The sequence below is a fragment of the Chiloscyllium punctatum genome, chromosome 39 (genome assembly GCF_047496795.1).
Source record: "Chiloscyllium punctatum isolate Juve2018m chromosome 39, sChiPun1.3, whole genome shotgun sequence".
NCBI lineage: Eukaryota > Metazoa > Chordata > Chondrichthyes > Orectolobiformes > Hemiscylliidae > Chiloscyllium > Chiloscyllium punctatum.
The window spans coordinates 69471235-69489427 of NC_092777.1; the positions used below are offsets into that span (position 1 = coordinate 69471235).

Consider the following 18193-nt stretch of genomic DNA (forward strand, 5'->3'; position numbering starts at 1 on the left):
AGGGCCGAATGGCCTCCTTTTTTTCCTTCTTCATATGTACCAACGTTTGTTCGACACATTTATTTACTTCCTGTTAGGTAGCCAATGTTTTATCCATGTTAATAAGCTATCTCCTATATTTCAAGATCATATTTGATGTCGTAATCTTTGTTATAGCATCTTATCAAATGCCTTCTGAAAATCTAACTTTACCACATTGATATCTTTCCCTTTATTTACATTCTGTATTACTTCCTCCAAGAATGCTTATAAATTAGTTATATTCCAGACTCCTTTCATAAAACCATGCCTGATGTTTAAGCATCTGCTATAACTTCAAAAACAGATTCTAGAATTTTCCCTATCACAGATATTAAACTTGCAGGCCCATTGTTTCCTGTTTTCTCTCTCCCTCTTTTCTTGAATATAGGAGTCACATTCTCCATTTTCCAAACTCACAAGATCCTTTTCAGCAACACAGTTTATATATTTGGAAAATTGAATTATTTGTTGTTTTCACAAGGCAAGGAAGAATGAAACTGTGTGGTATTCTCTCATTAATTACACAAACGCATGTGGCTTTTGTGAGACATGTTTGGATTTGTTTCAAGGAGCAGTTTTGATGCAGAACTGAGAGAAGGATCTAGAGCTGCAAAACCCAGCCAGGGGTTCAGACATTCTCCCTCTCTCTGTGAATGGAAATAAGATAACATTGAGACTCTGCGAAGTGAAAACTGTCCAACTCTAAACAAGGCCTACATTCAACAGGCTTTATTACCAAACTGAGGATTTCTGCAGGTGACAGCAATATAATGTCATTGCCAAAAACCAAAAGGAGGAAGTCATTTCATTTCCCTTGGGGTCGGGTTGGGTTTTTGATCTGTAGACTTTATTCTTTTTTGCCTACATTTTCCACCTATATATTCCCAAAGCTGAAATATCTCATTAAATGCCTTCCTCTGCACTTGTACTGTCCAATCCCTTAATCCAATTACTCAGCTCACTTTAACCAGCTCTGGCCTTACACTCTTATTTAAGACTAAAGTTCTAGTTTTACTCAGACACTATGCAAAATTCAATTGTGTTGCAATCACTGCTGTCCCTAGGTTCCCTTGCTATGAAATCATTAATTATTTCGGTCCTGTTGCACATGACCATGTCCAGAATAATTTGCTCTTTGATTGGTGCTAGAATGTATTGATCTGAGAAACAAGTCTCAAAACTACTCCATGAACTCAACTTCCAGGTTACCTTTGCCGACCTGCTTTACCCAATCAATTAAAATCACCTATTTCCATAACCCTCCATATTTCTTCCAGCATACCCCACCCCGTAGTTACTGGTTACTGGTTACTGTTAGGGTGCTTATAAACCTCCAGCATGTTCCACTCTATAGTTACTGGTTACTGTTAGGGAACTTATAAACCTCCAACATACTCCACCCTATAGTTACTGGTTACTGTTAGGGAACTTATAAACCTCCAACATACTCCACCCTATAGTTACTGGTTACTGTTAGGGAGCTTATAAACCTCCAACATACTCCACCCTATAGTTACTGGTTACTGTTAGGGAGCTAATAAATCTCCATCATACTCCACCCTGTAGTTACTGGTTACTGTTAGGGAGCTAATAAATCTCCATCATACTCCACCCTATAGTTACTGGTTACTATTAGGGAGCTTAAAAACCTCCAACATACTCCACCCTATAGTTACTGGTTACTGTTAGGGAGCTTATAAACCTCCAACATACTCCACCCTATAGTTACTGGTTACTATTAGGGAGCTTAAAAACTGCTCCCACAAATGACTTCTTACCTTTTCTATTCCTTATTTCTAGCCAAACCAATCCTACATCTTGATATTTAAAACCAAGGTAATCTCTTACTATGGTACAAATGTCATCATTAATGACCCCCCTACCCTTTTCATAGCTTTCTTTCTTTCTGGAATGTCAATTATCCTTGAATATTTAGGCCCAAGCCTTGGTCACCTTGCAGCCATGTCTCGGTAATGGCTATCAGATTGTACTGTTATTTCTACTTAAGCTGACAATTCATTCCTTTATTAATCAATGTGGATTCAGGTCAGAAACCTTCAGTTTTGATTTTTACTGTCTTTGCAAACTCTGGCTTTATCTGCTCTTACTTTCTTAAATGTGTGCCTTCTGTCTCCACCTGTACTTTTGCTTTGTTCTCTTCCTTTAAATTATTACACCTTCCCTAATGTGATCCATCATCCCGAATATTCCATTTAAAGCCTCCATTGTCTGGGTTATATGGCTCAACTAAACTCTACTCCTCCCATGCTTCAAGAGAGGACTGTTCCAACAATACAACTTCAACTATTGGTGCCAGTTACCCAGGAATTGAAACCCATTTTTCCCATACTAATATTTAAACAGTTATTCAAGTCTCTTGGACTTGTAGCTTCTCAGTGCCCCAACCTTCTTCACTCACACTCACAGTCTCTGATCAATGAATACAAACTAACTCAGATTAATCTCTCTGAAGGTGTGTGATTGCCTCTTGGAATGGATGTCATGGTAATGTTGTCTTCTGGTTATTGAATTCTGCTGTGTCAGCACCTTGGCCTCCAGCTCATTAACTCTGCAGTGAACTTCCCTGAACCTCAGGCGCTTTGTTGCAGATGCGTTTGGAGTGGATCTCTCAGGTGTTCTCCAGACCCCACATCCTACAGCTACAACACATCACCTGCCTTGCCAGTTTTCATAGAATCCCTAAACTGTAGATAGACACCTTTCAGCCCATTGAGTCTGCACTGACCTATGACCATTCCACCCAGACCCACCCACTCCCCACCCAATCTCTGTAACCTTGCATTAATTCATATAGACTACACATCTCTAGACACTACGGGGTAATTTAGCACGGCCAATCCACCCTAACCAGCATGTCTTTGACTGTGGGAGGAAACCAGAGCACCCGAAGGAAACCTACATATACACAGGGAGAATGTGCAAACGCCACACAGTCAGTCACGCGAGGCAAGAATTGAACCCGGGTCCCTGATGCTGCGAGGCAGGATTGCTGTATTTTAATTGGAAAGTTAATTATATCTTTTATTAATTCAATTCTAATTAAGGCCTCTGATTTGCTCTGATTGAAACTCTCTAGTTTAATGATATGAACTGACCACATTCATCAATCAATGCATTACCTGCTTCCCTGTGAAGTCACAACTCAGTCTTTCTTTCCAAACCTGCTTCTGATTGGTTCCCTTGTTATGGTAGCAGCAGGGCCATTGGTTACCTTCAATCTCCAGCCCCCTTCCACTTTCCCTATCACTTCCTCCCTTTCTCTGCAACCCTCCCCATCTCCCTGCATCATTCCCACCCCTCCGAATCCCTCCCTCTCTGCATTCCCCTCTTTCCCACCCACCCATATCTACTGCATCCCTCCCCCATTCCCCATTCCCCATTCCTCCCCATCCCTTCCCATCTCTATATCCCTCTCCACTCCCTCACCATGCCTGCCCCTCTCCACATTCCTCCCTACACCTCCCCCTCTTCTGCTCTCTATTCCTTCCCCCTCTCCCCACAATGCCCTTAGGGAGGGAATTCCCGGATTTTGACCGAGTGACACTGAAGGAGAGGCAATAGATTTCCAAGTCAGGATGGTGAGTGGCTGAGAGAGGAACTTGTAGGGGGTGATGTTTCCATGTGTCTGCTGCTCTTGCCCTTCTAGATGAAAGTGGTCATGGGTTTGGAAGGTATTGTCTAAGGTACTTGGGTGAATTTCTGCAGGGCATCTTGTAGATAGTACACACTGCTGCTACTGAGCGTCGGTGATGCAGGGAGTGGATGTTTGTGGATGTGGTGCCAATCAAGCGAGATGTGTTGTCCTGGATGGTGTCAAGCTTCTTGAGTGTTGTTGGAACTGCACCCATCCAAGGCAAGTAGGGAGCATTCCATCCCACTCCTGACTTGTGCCTTGTAGATGGTGGATAGGGCTTTGGGGAGGCAGGAAGTAAGACCATAAGACCATAAGACATAGGTGCGGAAGTAAGGCCATTCGGCCCATTGAGTCCACTCCGCCATTCAATCATGGCTGATGGGCATTTCAACTCCACTTACCCGCATTCTCCCCGTAGCCCTTAATTCGTTGTGACAACAAGAATCTATCGATCTCTGCCTTGAAGACATTTAGCGTCCCAGCCTCCACTGCACTCTGCGGCAATGAATTTCACAGGCCCACCACTCTCTGGCTGAAGAAATGCCTCCGCATTTCTGTTCTGAATTTACTCCCTCTAATTCTAAGGCTGTGTCCACGGGTCCTAGTCTCCTCACCTAATGGAAACAATTTCCTAGCGTCCACCCTTTCCAAGCCATGTATTATCTTGTAAGTTTCTATTAGATCTCCCCTTAATCTTCTAAACTCCAATGAATACAATCCCAGGATCCTCAGCCATTCCTCGTATGTTAGACCTACCATTCCAGGGATCATCCGTGTGAATCTCCGCTGGACACGCTCCAGTGCCAGTATGTCCTTCCTGAGGTGTGGGGACCAAAACTGGACACAGTACTCCAAATGGGGCCTAACCAGAGCTTTATAAAGTCTCAGTAGCACAACGGTGCTTTTATATTCCAACCCTCTTGAGATAATTGACAACATTGCATTCACTTTCTTAATCACGGACTCAACCTGCATGTTTACCTTTAGAGAATCCTCGACTAGCACTCCCAGATCCCTTTGTACTTTGGCTTTACGAATTTTCTCACTGTTTAGAAAGTAGTCCATGCTTGTATTCTTTTTTCCAAAGTGCAAGACCTCGCATTTGTTCACATTGAATTCCATCAGCCATTTCCTGGACCACTCTCCCAAACTGTCTAGATCCTTCTGTAGCCTCCTCACTTCCTCAGTACTACCTGCCTGTCCACCTAACTTCGTATCATCGGCAAACTTCGCTAGAATGCCCCCAGTCCCTTCATCCAGATCGTTAATATATAATGTGAACAGCTGCAACCCCAACACTGAACCTTGTGGGACACCGCTTGTCACCGGCTGCCATTCCGAAAAAGAACCTTTTATCCCAACTCTCTGCCTTCTGTCAGATAGCCAATCCTCAATCCATACCAGTAGCTCACCTCGAATACCATGGGCCCTCACCTTGCTCAGCAGCCTCCCGTTGTGGCACCTTATCAAAGGCCTTTTGGAAGTCTAGATAGACCACATTCACTGGGTTTCCCTGGTCTAACCTACTTGTCACCTCTTCAAAGAACTCCAACAGGTTTGTCAGGCACGACCTCCCCTTACTAAATCCATGTTGACTTGTTCTAATCCAACTCTGCTCTTCCAAGAATTTAGAAACCTCATCCTTAATGATGGATTCTAGAATTTTACCAACAACCGAGGTTAGGCTAATTGGCCTATAATTTTCCATCTTTTGTCTTGATCCTTTCTTGAACAATGGGGTTACAACAGTAATCTTCCAATCATCCGGGACTTTCCCTGACTCCAGTAACTTTTGAAAGATCTTAACCAACACCTCCGCTATTTCCTCAGCCACCTCTCTCAGAACTCTAGGATGTATCCCATCGGGCCAGGAGATTTATCAATTTTAAGACCTTTTAGCTTTTCTAGCACTATCTCTTTTGTATTGGCAACCATACTCAACTCAGCACCCTGACTCCCTTTAATTGTTGGGATATTACTCATGTCTTCCACTGTGAAGACTGACACAAAGTACTTATTAAGTTCTCCAGCTGTTACCTTATCTCCCATCACTAGGCTTCCAGCATCAGTTTGAAGTGGCCCAATGTCTACTTTTGTCTGTCGTTTGTTTCTTATGCATTGAAAGAAACTTTTACTATCATTTCTAATATTACTGGCTAGCCTACCTTCATATTTGATCCTCTCCTTCCTTATATCTCTCTTTGTTATCCTGTTTGTTTTTGTAGCCTTCCCAATCTTCTGATTTCCCACTGCTCTTGGCCACTTTATAGGATCTCTCTTTCTTTGATAGATTTCCTGACTTCCTTTGTCAGCCATGGCTGTCTAATCCCTCCCTGGATAATCTTTCTCTTCTTGGGGATGAACCTCTGTACAGTGTCCTCAATTTTACCCACAAACTCCTGCCATTTTTGCTCTACTGTCTTCCCTGCTAGGCTCTGCTTCCAGTCTATTTTCATCAGTTCCTCTCTCATGCCCTCATAATTACCTTTATTTAACTGTAACACCATTACATCTGATTTTGCCTTCTCTCTTTTAAACTACAGACTGAACTCTACCATACTATGATCGCTGCTTCCTAAGTGTTCCCTTACTTTAAGATTTTTTATAAAGTCTGGTTCATTACATAGCACTAGGTCCAGAATAGCCTGCTCCCTTGTGGGCTCCATGACAAGCTGTTCCAAAAAGCCATCCTGTAAGCATTCCATGAATTCCCTTTCTTTGGATCCACTGGCAACATTATTTACCTAGTCCACCTGCATATTGAAATCTCCCATGATCACCGTGACCTTGTCTTTCTGACATGCCTTCTCTATTTCCCGGTACATGTTGCGCCCCTGGTTCTGACCACTGTTAGGAGGTCTGTACATAACTCCCACTATGGTTGTTTTGCCTTTGTGGTTCCTCAATTCCACCCACACGGACTCCACATCATCCCGACCCTGTGTCATTCAGTGCCATAGATTTAATTTTGTTCTTAACTAACAAGGCCACCCTGCCCCCTCTGCCCACCTCCCTGTCTTTTCGATAAGTTGTAAATCCTTGGATGTTGAACTGCCAGTCCTGACCCCCCTGAAACCACGTCTCTGTGATGCCTCCCACAACATAATCATTCACGATGATCTGTGCCATTAGTTCATCTGCTTTGTTACGAATGCTACGAGCATTCAGGTAAAGTGCCTTAATGCTAACTTTCTTATCAATAGAGATATTGAAAGTCATATGATGTCCTAAGTTATCCTTGCTTTTTTCTGCATTCCCAGTCTGCCTCAAGTTTAAATCCGCCTGCACACGTGCTATCCTGCTGCTTATCTTTCCACTGAAGTCCATACTGCCTGTCGCTTTCACTTTCCCTTCCCCCCAACTCAGAAGTTTAAAGTCCTACTGACCACCCTATTTATCCTCTTCGCTAGAACATTGGTACCTGATTGGTTCAGGTGGAGACCGTCCCAACGGTACAGATCCCCCCTGTTCCAAAACTGATGCCAATGCCCCATGAAGTGGAATCCCTCTTTCCCACACCAATCCCTTAGCCACGTGTTTACTTGCCTAATTTTCTTGTCCCTATGCCAATTGGCACGTGGCTCGGGCAGTAATCCGGAGATTATGACCCTTGAGGACCTGTACTTCAATTTCCTTCCTAGTGCTCGATAATCCCCAAACAGGTCCTCCACCCTAGCTTTGCCTATGTTGTTAATCTCAATGTGGACCACAACAACTGGATCCTCCCCCTCCCGCTCCAATATCCTTTCAAGCCGGTCGTAGATGTCCCGTACCCTGGCACCGGGCAGGCAACACACCATGCGTGACTCCCAATCCAGCTTGCAAAGGATACCATCTGTTCCCCTAATTATAGAATCCCCTATAACAACTACAAGTGAGATACTTGCTCCAGTATTCCCGGCCTCTGACCTGCTCTTGCAGCCACTGTATTTATGTGGTGAATCCAGTTGAGTATCTGCTCAATGATAACCCCCAGGATGGTCATAGTGGGGGAATTCAATGGTAACACCACTGAATGTCAAAGTGGTGGTTAGAGTGTCTCTTATTGGTGATGGTTATAGCCTGGAATTGTAAAGCACGAATGTTACTTGCCACTTATCAGCCCAAGCCTGGATATTGTCCAGATCTTAATCCGTTTGAACATGGACTGCTTCAGTATCTGAGGAGTTGTGAATGGTGCTGAACACTGTGCAATGATCAGTGAACATCCTCACATCAGACCTTATGACAGAGGGAAGGTCATTGATGAAGTAGCTGAAGATGGTTGGGCCTAGGACACTATCCTGAGGAACTCCTGCAGAGATGTCCTGGAGCTGAGATGACTGACCTCTAACAACCACAACCATCTTCCTTTGTGCTAGGCATGACTCTAACCAGTGAAGAATTTTCTCCCGATTCCCATTGATTCCAGTTTTGCCAGACTCTCACTCGGTCAAATACAGCACAATATCACCTCACTCTCACCTCACCTCCAGAGTTCAGCTGTTTTGATTTGGAGTCATACAATCAGAGAATCACGCAGTACAGAAGAGGCCCTTCAGCCAATCAAGTCTGTACTGCCATAAATACATAACTCTAAGTCTATACTAATCCCACGTTCTGGCACTGGGCCCATAACCTTGAATGTTTAATTTTTCAACTTCTCACCCAATGCTTTTTAAAGGTTGTGAGGTTTTCCTGCTCAACTCTGCTCCCAGGCAGTGCATTCCAGACCCCCACCAGCCTTGGAATGGGAGATATGTTCCTCAAATTCCCTCTAAACTCCTGCCTTTCACTTTCAAATTATACCCTTTTGTTACTGACCCAACTGAAGGCAACAGCTGTGCTGTACTCACCCTGTGCAGGTATATGCCACTCATAGTCATCCACACCTCTATCAGGTACCCCTCAACTTTCTCTGCTCCAAAGAAAACACCCTGAGCTTATCCCACCTCTTCACCGCTGAAATGCTCCACCCCAGGGGAACATCCTATAAACCCCCTCCAGTGCAATCACATCATCCCTATAGTGTGGGAACTAGAACTACACACCAGACTCCAGCTGTGGCCTAACCAAAGTCCTGTACAGCTCCAACATAATCTCCCTGCTCTTATCATCTATGCCATGACCGATAAAGTGTACACTGTGCCTTGTTAACTTGATCGCGCTGTTGATGACTTCTTTACTGATGATCAAGAGGAGATTGATGGGGAGGTAGTTGGCCAGGTTGGATATGTCCTGGTTTTTGTGGACAGGAGATATTTTTCCACATTGTTGGGTAGATGCCAGTGTTGTAACTGTACTGGAAGATCTTGGCTTGGGGAGCAGCAAGTTCTGGAGCACAAGTACCTTGACACTGTTCTGTCCCTTTTAGTCCAGGAATTCCCAACCTACATTCAGGACACCACCCACACCCTCCACCTCCTTCATTATCTTTCGTTTCTCCAGCCCCCAATGCCTCATCTTCACCATGGGCATCCAGTCCCTACACACGTCCATCCGCAATGGCGAAGGCCTGCAAGCCCTATGTTTCCTCCTCTCCCACTGACCAAACCAGTACCTTACCACTGATACACTCATTCAATTGGTAGAACTGGTCCTCACCCTCAACAACTTCTCCTTCCAATCCTCCAACTTCCTCCAGACTGAAGGGATAGCCATGGACACTGGCATGGGACCCAGCTATGCCTGCTTGTTTGTTGGGTACATGGATCAGTCCATCTTCCACAGCTACACTGGCACCACCCCCTCACCTGTTCTTCCGCTACATCGATGACTGTATCGGCATCATCTAATGCTACCACAAGGAGGTTGAACAGTTCATCATCTTCACCAACCTCAGATTCACCTGGACCATCTCGGTCACCTTTCTCCCCTTCCTGGACCTCTCCATCACCGTCTCCAGCAACCAACTAACCACGGACATCTACTACAAGCCCACCAGCTCTCACAGCTACCTCAACTACACCTTCCCCCACCCTACCATCCCTTATTCCCAATTCCTTCACCTCTGCCACATCTGTTCCCAGGATGACCCCCCTTATCCCAGTACTAAGTTTCCAACTCAGAACCATCCTCTTGACCTCTCCTACCTGTCCATCTTCCTTCCCACCTATCCGTTCCACCTTCCTTTCCAATCTATCACCATTACCTCCATCTGCATCCACCTCTCACATTCTCAGCTACCTTCACCCCAGCCCCATCCCTCCCTCCCATTTATCTCTCCACCCCCTTGGCCAACAAGCCCCCTTCCTGATGAAGGGCTTTTGCCCGAAACGTTGATCCTGCTCCTCGGATGCTGCCTGACCGGTTGTGCTTTTCCAGCACCACACTCTTCCACTCTGATCTCCAGCATCTGCACTCTTCACTTTCTCCTAGCACAAGTCTTTAGTATAATTGCCGGAATGTTGTTAGGGTCCAATGCCTTAACGGTATTCAGTGCCTCCAACCGTTTCTGGATATCACGTGGAGTGAATGGTATTGGCTGGGATTTTGGGGACCATTGGAGGAGGCTGTGATGGATCATTCACTCAGCACATCTGGCTGCAGATTGTTGCAAAAGCTTCTGTGCCTTATTTTTTGTATTGATAGAGTCATAGAGATGTACAGCACGGAAACAGATCCTTCGGTCCAACTCATCCATGCCGACCAGATATCCCAACCCAGTCTAGTCCCATTTGCCAGCACTTGACCCACATCCCTCGAAACGCTTCCTAGGCTCCCTCCCTCATTATTGAGAATGGGTTATCTACAAAGCTGCCTCCTGCCTCCAGTTCTGATGAGGAATTACCAGACTTGAAAACGTTGACTCTGCTTTCTTTCCATAGACGTTGCCAGACATGCTGAGTTTCACCAACAGTTTCTGTTTTTGCCCCCTGCTGTCCCATGGTCCTCTTGCAGCCTGGCTCCAATGTGTTATATCTGTACCAAGTTTTGAAAATCAGTCCCCTTTCATACTCTGACATTGCCAGTTTAGAAGTGGGTGAATTCACTCACCTATAGTGAAAATCCTGTTATACTTTAACTTTGTTTAACGTCCCTTCCATTGGGTGATAAATGGGTTGGGGATTTTCAGGAGCAGGTGTGCTCCGAGTGTGTGAATCTGAAGGGTCAGAGGTTGGGTGTGTGTAGGTGTGATGGTGGCTGGATGGGTGTTTGGGTGGGTGACAGATGAGGGAGGGGAGTTCAGAATTGAATGGGGTTAATCTTATGGCTCTGTAGGGTGTATGAGTGGATCTGAAGTATGTTAGTTGTGTGTAAGTGTGCCAGTGAACACAGATGGTAGCGTTGCAGAGGTGATTGCAGGGAGTGTGGCCTAGGGGTGGAGTTGGGGTAATTGATGGGAATATCAGCAGCAAGGTAAGCTTCTCATTGTTCTCTTTATTCTCACATCATTGATCCTTTTGCACAGGGCCATGTGCTGCGTTATACAGACACGGTGGATCAGCCTGGCATTCCCCATCCAGCAGACCTTCCTCTCAAATCACTTGGTTCATTTCAAAACTCCCAGTCAGGATACGTGGGAATGATTCGCAGGAAACGGGAGTCAGTCGTTCGAATGAGTCTGCGAGCAGCATCGGCTGTGGTAACGGTGAGAGCACTGTGGGAGACAGCGAGGACTGAAGGCATGTTCACCGTGGAGTAGGGAGGGAAGCTGAGATCCAGAGGGACTATGTGTGCACTGGCCAGAGTGGTGGATTAGGCTCTCTGTCTCTACAACCAATCATATATTCAGGTTATAGTGTTTAATATGACACCTAGAGAAGTTGGGAGCTATGGGGATTAAAATCACCAAAACCTTGTGGAAGACATACAAGTTTTAGGAGTGTCTTAAAGAGAAAGTTTGGAAGGTGTAGGGGGGGCATTCCAGAATTTGAGCCCAGCCAAATAAAACCATGAATGATGAAAATTGGGATAAGCTGAAGAGATGAGAGTTTGAGGAATAGTTTAACGTGTGGCTGATTCCTAACCCAGGGTCGTCCTCTTCTGAGACCTTCTCCGCACAGACGAACCAGAGGAAGCTTTGTATATCCTAGCAACTTTGTTGAAGATGTCACCGATGGTCCAGAACGTCTGGACTCCTCGTTTTTTAGTAAGGCAAGAATATTCCTGACCTATTTGTGTATTGGTGAAGGGGAACTGATTGGGATGTGAAACTGGTAACACAGTGTGTTCCTGTCACTCTTCACAGATCGATGCTCCTGATGAAAGTTACTCAATGCCTGATGATGTGTTTGAATCTCCACCACTGTCAGACTCCTGGCCAATGAGGGATGTCCACCTTGTGGAGAGGCTGCAATCACCATTGTATGTAAAAAGCTTTCTTGAATTACAAGTTGTACTGTGGAGTGGTCTGTTGTTTGCTCTGAACAACTTTACGATGTTATTAGCCAGACAAACTGAATGCATTAAGATTTCAGGAGCAGTCAGCCACAGTTAGTGCCAAGAGCAGGCCAGACAAATCAGTTGGGTTTTTATATAAATCCTGCTACTGTTCCTAATCTAAATCCATCCTAATCATTTATTGATTTCCTGTTTTATGAGTTGATCCGGTATTGGGGTTTTGGGTGACCTTGGAATAGCCAATTCTATTGCAGAACTTCATATGCAATCAAATCCAAACTATATGGGCGGCATGGTGGCTCAGTGGTTAGCACTGCTCCCTCACAGCACTAGGGACCCAGGTTCAATTCCAGCCTCGGGCGACTGTCTGTGTGGAGTTTGCACATTCTCCCCGTGTCTGCGTGGGTTTCCTCCGGTTGCTCCAGTTCCTCCCACAGTCCAAAGATGTGCAGGTCAGGTGGACATAGTGTTAGGTTCATTAGTCAGAGGGAGTTGGGTCTGGGTGGGTTACTCTTCGGAGGGTTGGTGTGGACTTGTTGGGCTGAGGGGCCTGTTTCCACACTGTAGGGAATTTAATCCTAATCCTATAATGAGGATGGCCTCCACCAGAAGGTTTGTGACTGGCATCTGACAATCTCCTATGTCCAGGATTCCAAACTACACCTCTATATCTAACCCTGTGCTGTCCGTGTTGAGGAGTGTTTGATGGGGACATAGTAGAGGAAGCTTTACTCTAATCTGTGCTGTCCCTGTCCTAGGAGGACTGGATGTGTGGGCAATGCTTCCCTTTACATCCCATCATCATTGTGGCTGACCTCTTTCTGGATGCTGACATGCTCTGGGTCTTGAGATAGTTAGTGAACGAGTTGCAGACTTTGAGCCACACACAGGCAGGATGTGACATAAAGGAGTGGGCTCCAGATGTTGTCAGTGCTCTCTGTCTGTGGTATTGTGTTCATCCCAGTCATGGTTGAGAAGGGTCCTGCACCGTTTTATTTGTCCATCCCTGGGAAAATGACTCACTTGATCTGGTGAACAGAGCCACGTTGACCATCCACACCCTGTAACCACTTCATTGTGACTGGGTTTTGTCGGAGATTTGCCCGAATACTTGGGGAGGACGCGAGCATTTGTTTGATGGTTCTCACATTTGACCTGGAAGTTGTGGTGAAGGCATTGCTGTTGGAATTTCTCCAATGCTTTCATTTGTCTCTGATACACAGCTCAGGTCCCTCTGCAATACAGCAGTGAGATGATGACAACTGCATTGTCTGCTCGAGTTTGGTTAGCTGGTGGAGGTCTTGGAACATACAACACAGAACAATACAGCAGAGAAGAGGCCCTTCGGCCCTCGATGTTGCGCTGACATGTGAACTATTTTAAGCCCATCCCCCTACACTATCCCATCATCATCCATGTGCTTATCTAAGGATTGTTTAAATCTCCCTAATGTGGCTGAGTTGACTACATTAACAGGTAGGGCATTCCAATGAGAACAGACCCAATTCTCTCAGCCTTTCCTCATAAGACCTTCCCTCCAGACCAGGCAACATCCTGGTAAATCTCCTCTGCACCTTTTCCAATGTTCCACATCCTTCCTGAAATATGGGGACCAGAATTGTTCACAATATTCCAAGTGTGGCCACACCAGTGTTTTGTATAGTTCCAGCATGATATTGCGGCTCTGGAACTCGATCCCTCTACCAATGAAACCTAACACACTGTATGCCTTCTTAACAGAACTATCCAACTGGGTGGCAACTTTCAGAGATTTATGCATATGGACTCCAAGATCACTCTGCGCATCCACACTACCAAGAATCTTTCCATTGACCCAGTACTCTGCCTTCCTGTTATTCTTCCCAAAGTGAATCACCTCACATTTAGCTACATTAAACTCCATTTGCCACCTCTCCACCCAATTCTGCAGTTTATCCAAGTCCCCCTGCAACCTGTCACATTCTTCCAAACTGTCCACTGCTCCACCGACTTTAGTGTCATCTGCAAATTTACTAATCCATCCACCTATGCCCGCGTCTAAGTCATTTACATAAATGACAAACAGCAGTGGTCCCAAAACAGATCCTTTTGGAACACCACTAGTAACCGGACTCCAGGCTGAATATTTTCCATCAACCACCACTCGCTGCCTTCTTCCAGAAAGCCAGTTTCTAATCCAAACTGCTAAATCACCCTCAGTCCCATACCTCTGCATTTTCTCCAACAGCCAACCAAGTGGAACGTTATCAAAGGTTTTACAGAAGCCCATGTACACCATGTCAACTGCCCTACCCTCATCTACATGCTTGGTCACCTTCTCAAAAAACTCAATGAGGTTTGTGAAACATGACCTGCCCTTGATGAAACCATGTTGACTATCTGAAATCAAATTGTTGCTTGCTAAATATTTATGAATCCTATCTCTTATAATCCTTTCCAAAACCTTTCCTACAACAGACGTAAGGCTCACTGGTGTGTAATTACTTGGAGAAAGTGAGGACTGCAGATGCTGGGGATCAGAGCTTAAAAATGTGTTGCTGGAAAAGCGCAGCAGGTCAGGCAGCATCAAAGGAACAGGAGAATCGACGTTTCGGGCATAAGCCCTTCTTCAGGAATTACTGAACTGTAACTCTCCATCGCCTCATCTGAACCATCTTGCCTCATCAAGTCATAAGCCTCCTTCTTCTTCATAAGAAGAGATGCAATTTCTGTAGTAAACCACGGTTCCCTTACCTTATCACTTCCTCCCTGCCTGACAGGGACAGACCCATCAAGGACACGCGATATCTGTTCCTTAAACCAGCTCCACATTTCCATTGTCCCCATCCCCTGCATTTTGCTACCCCATTCTATGCATCCAAATTCTTTCCTGATCGCATTAGAATTGCCCTTGCCCCATTGATAACTCTTGACCTGTGGCATGTACCTATCTCTTTCCATCGCTAAACTAAACGCAAGTGAATTATGGTCACTCTCTCCAAAGTGCTCACCTACAACTAAATCAAACACCTATCCTGGTTCATTACCAAGCACCAGATCCAATGTGGCCTCCCCTCTTGTCGGTCCTTCGACATACTGTGTCAGGAAACCCTCCTGTACACATTGGACAAAAACTGATCCATCCGACGTATTACAATTATAGAATTTCCAGTCAATGTTGGGGAAGTTAAAGATCCTCATAATGACCACCTTGTTCCTTTGGCTCCTATCCAGAATAATTTTGCTAATCCTTGCTTCCACTTCCCTGGAACTCTGTGGAGGCCTATAAAAATCTCCAAGCAGTGTGACCTCTCCTCTCCTGTTTCTAATCTCAGCCCACACTACCTCAGTAGAAGAGTCCTCATCAAAAGTTCTCTCAGCCACCGTTATACTATCCTTGACTAACAAGGCCACGCCTCACCCTCTTTTACCACCTTAGAACATAGAACATAGAAAGGTACAGCACAGAACAGGCCCTTCGGCCCACGATGTTGTGCCGAGTCTTCATCCTACTGTAAAATAAAATAACTTAACCTACCCACCCCGCAATTCACTGCTGACCATGTGCATGTCCAGCAGTCGCTTAAATGTCCCTAATGACTCTGCTTCCACCACCACAGCTGGCAACACATTCCATGCATTCACAACTCTCTGCGTAAAGAACCCAACTCTGATGTCCCCTCTATACCTTCCTCCTAATATCTTAAAACTATGACCTCTCGTACCAATCAACCCTGCCCTGGGGAAAAGTCTCTGGCTATTGACTCTATCTCTGCCTCTCATTACCTTGTACACCTCGATCAGGTCTCCTCTCTTCCTCCTTCTCTCCAGAGAGAAGAGTCCGAGTTTAGTCAACCTTTCTTCATAAGGTAAGCCCTCCATGCCAGGCAGCATCCTGGTCAACCTTCTTTGCACCCTCTCCAAAGCCTCTGTATCTTTCCTATAGTAGGCGACCAAAACTGGACACAGTATTCCAAGTGTGGTCTCACCAGGGACTTGTAGAGCTGCAGCAAAACCTTGCAGCTCTTAAACTCGATCCCCCTGTTATTGAAAGTCAAAATGCCATATGCTTTTTTAACAACCCTATCCATTTGAGGGATCTATGTACTTGAACACCCAGATTCCTCTGTTCCTCCACATTGCCAAGAATCCTATCTTTAATTCTATATTCAACACTCAAGTTCGACCTTCCAAAATTCATCACTTCGCATTTATCCAGGTTGAACTCCATCTGCCATTTTTTGGCCCAGCTCTGCATCCTGTCTATGTCACGCTGCAGCCTGCAGTAGCCCTCGACACTATCAACGACACCTCCAACCTTTGTGTCATTTGCAAATTTACTCACCCACCCCTCAACCTCCTCATCCAAGTCATTTATAAAAACTAAAAATAGCAGAGGCCCAAGAACAGAGCCCTGCGAGACCCCACTCAACACTGACCTCCAGGCAGAATACTTTCCATCTATAACCACTCTCTGCCTTCTGTCAGCCAGCCAATTCTGAATCCAGATAGCCAAATCTCCCTGTATCCCATACCTCCTGACTTTATGAATGAGTCTACCATGGGGAATCTTATCAAATGCCTTGTTGAAATCCATATAGACCACATCCACTGCTCGACCTTCGTCAACCTGTCTTGACACCTTCTCAAAGAACTAAATAAGATTTGTGAGGCATGACCTGCCCCTCACGAAGCCATGCTGACTGCCTTTAATCACACTATGCTTTGCCAAATAGTCATAAATCCTATCCCTCAGAATTCTTTCCAAAACTTTGCTGACCACAGACTAAAGACTGACTGGTCTGTAATTGCCAGGGATTTCCCTATTATCCTTCTTGAAAAGAGGAACAACATTCGCCTCCTTCCAATTCTCTGGTACAACTCCTGTGGAGAGTGAGGGAGCAAAGATCTTCACCAGCAGCTTAGCAACCTCCTTTCTCACTTCCCGGAGCAGCCTAGGATAAATCTGGTCTGACCCTGGGGACTAATCAATCTTAATGTTTTCCAAAATTTCCAACACATTAACTTCATCAATCTCGATCTGGTAAAGCCTGTATCCTAGTGCCTCAAAGTTCTCATTCACAACAAGGTCCCTTTCCTTAGTGAAAACTGAAGCAAATAACTCATTTAGGGCTTCCCCTATCTGCTCAAGACTCCATGCACAGGTTCCTTATGCTATCCCTTATTGGCCCTACCTTCTCCCTAATCGTTCTCTTATTCCTCACACATGAGTAAAATGCCTTTGGGTTCTCCCTCATCCTTCCCTGTTCTTAATTAAAGATCTAAACCCTGGAATCCATTCCTCACCCTGCTCTATCCATGTCTCCGAAATGGCCTCATCATTGAAATCCTAGGTACCTACCCATGCTGCAAGTTCACCCACTTTATTCCGGATACTTCTGGCGTTGAAGTAAACACACTTCAAACCAGCTTGCTGTCTGCCATCACATTCCAGTGACCGTGAAATCGTGTCCATGCCCTCCCTACTCTCATCCTCCTGTGCACTGGGACTACACCTCAGGTTCTAATCCCTGCTGAGCTAGTTTGTACATAGTCGAATAGCATTAACAAATTTTCCATCTAGGATATTAGTACCTGTCTGGTTCAGTGAAGACCATCCTGTTTGTACAAGTCCCACCTTCCCTAGAATGAGCCCCAATTATCCAAGTACCTGAAACCATCCTTGCAGCCACGTGTTCAGCTGATATCTCTCCCTATTCCTTGCCTCGCAATCACATGGTAAGAAACTAGATAGAACAACTGTTTGTTCTCGCTCTCAGCTTCCACCCGAGCTCCCTGAAATCCTGCCTTATATCCCTATCCCTCTTTCTACCTATGTCGTTGGTACCTACATGGACAACGACTTGAGGCTGGTCACCCTCTCCCTTCAGGACCCCAAAGATACGATCCGAGACATCACGGACGCTGGCACCTGGGAGGCAACACACCAAACATGAGTCTTGTTCATTCCCAAAAACATCTATCTGAGCCTCTAACTATCGAGTCCCCAATGACTAACCCTCTCCTCCTTTCCCTCCTTCCCTTCTGTGTAACAGGCACAGACCCTGTGACAGAGACCTGTACCTCATTGCATACCCCTGGTAAGTCATTCTCCCCAACAGTATCCAAAACAGTATACTTGTTTTTCAGGGGAACGATCACAGGGGATCCCTGCACTGACTGTTCTTTCTCCCTTTGAGCAATTACCCAGTTGTC

At 45.4% G+C, this 18193-nt stretch overlaps 1 protein-coding gene across 4 annotated transcripts in view; it reads left to right on the top strand.

The window, feature by feature from the left end:
• Positions 1 to 18193, top strand: part of LOC140464189 (inactive rhomboid protein 2-like) — a 135141-nt gene that overhangs the window by 35576 nt on the left and 81372 nt on the right. For all 4 annotated transcript variants that reach the window (XM_072559036.1, XM_072559034.1, XM_072559035.1 and 1 more), the window contains exons 5-7: positions 11067 to 11246; positions 11630 to 11752; positions 11847 to 11962. In XM_072559036.1, coding sequence (XP_072415137.1) covers positions 11067 to 11246; positions 11630 to 11752; positions 11847 to 11962 — 419 coding nt within the window. The remainder of the gene's footprint in view (positions 1 to 11066; positions 11247 to 11629; positions 11753 to 11846; positions 11963 to 18193) is intronic.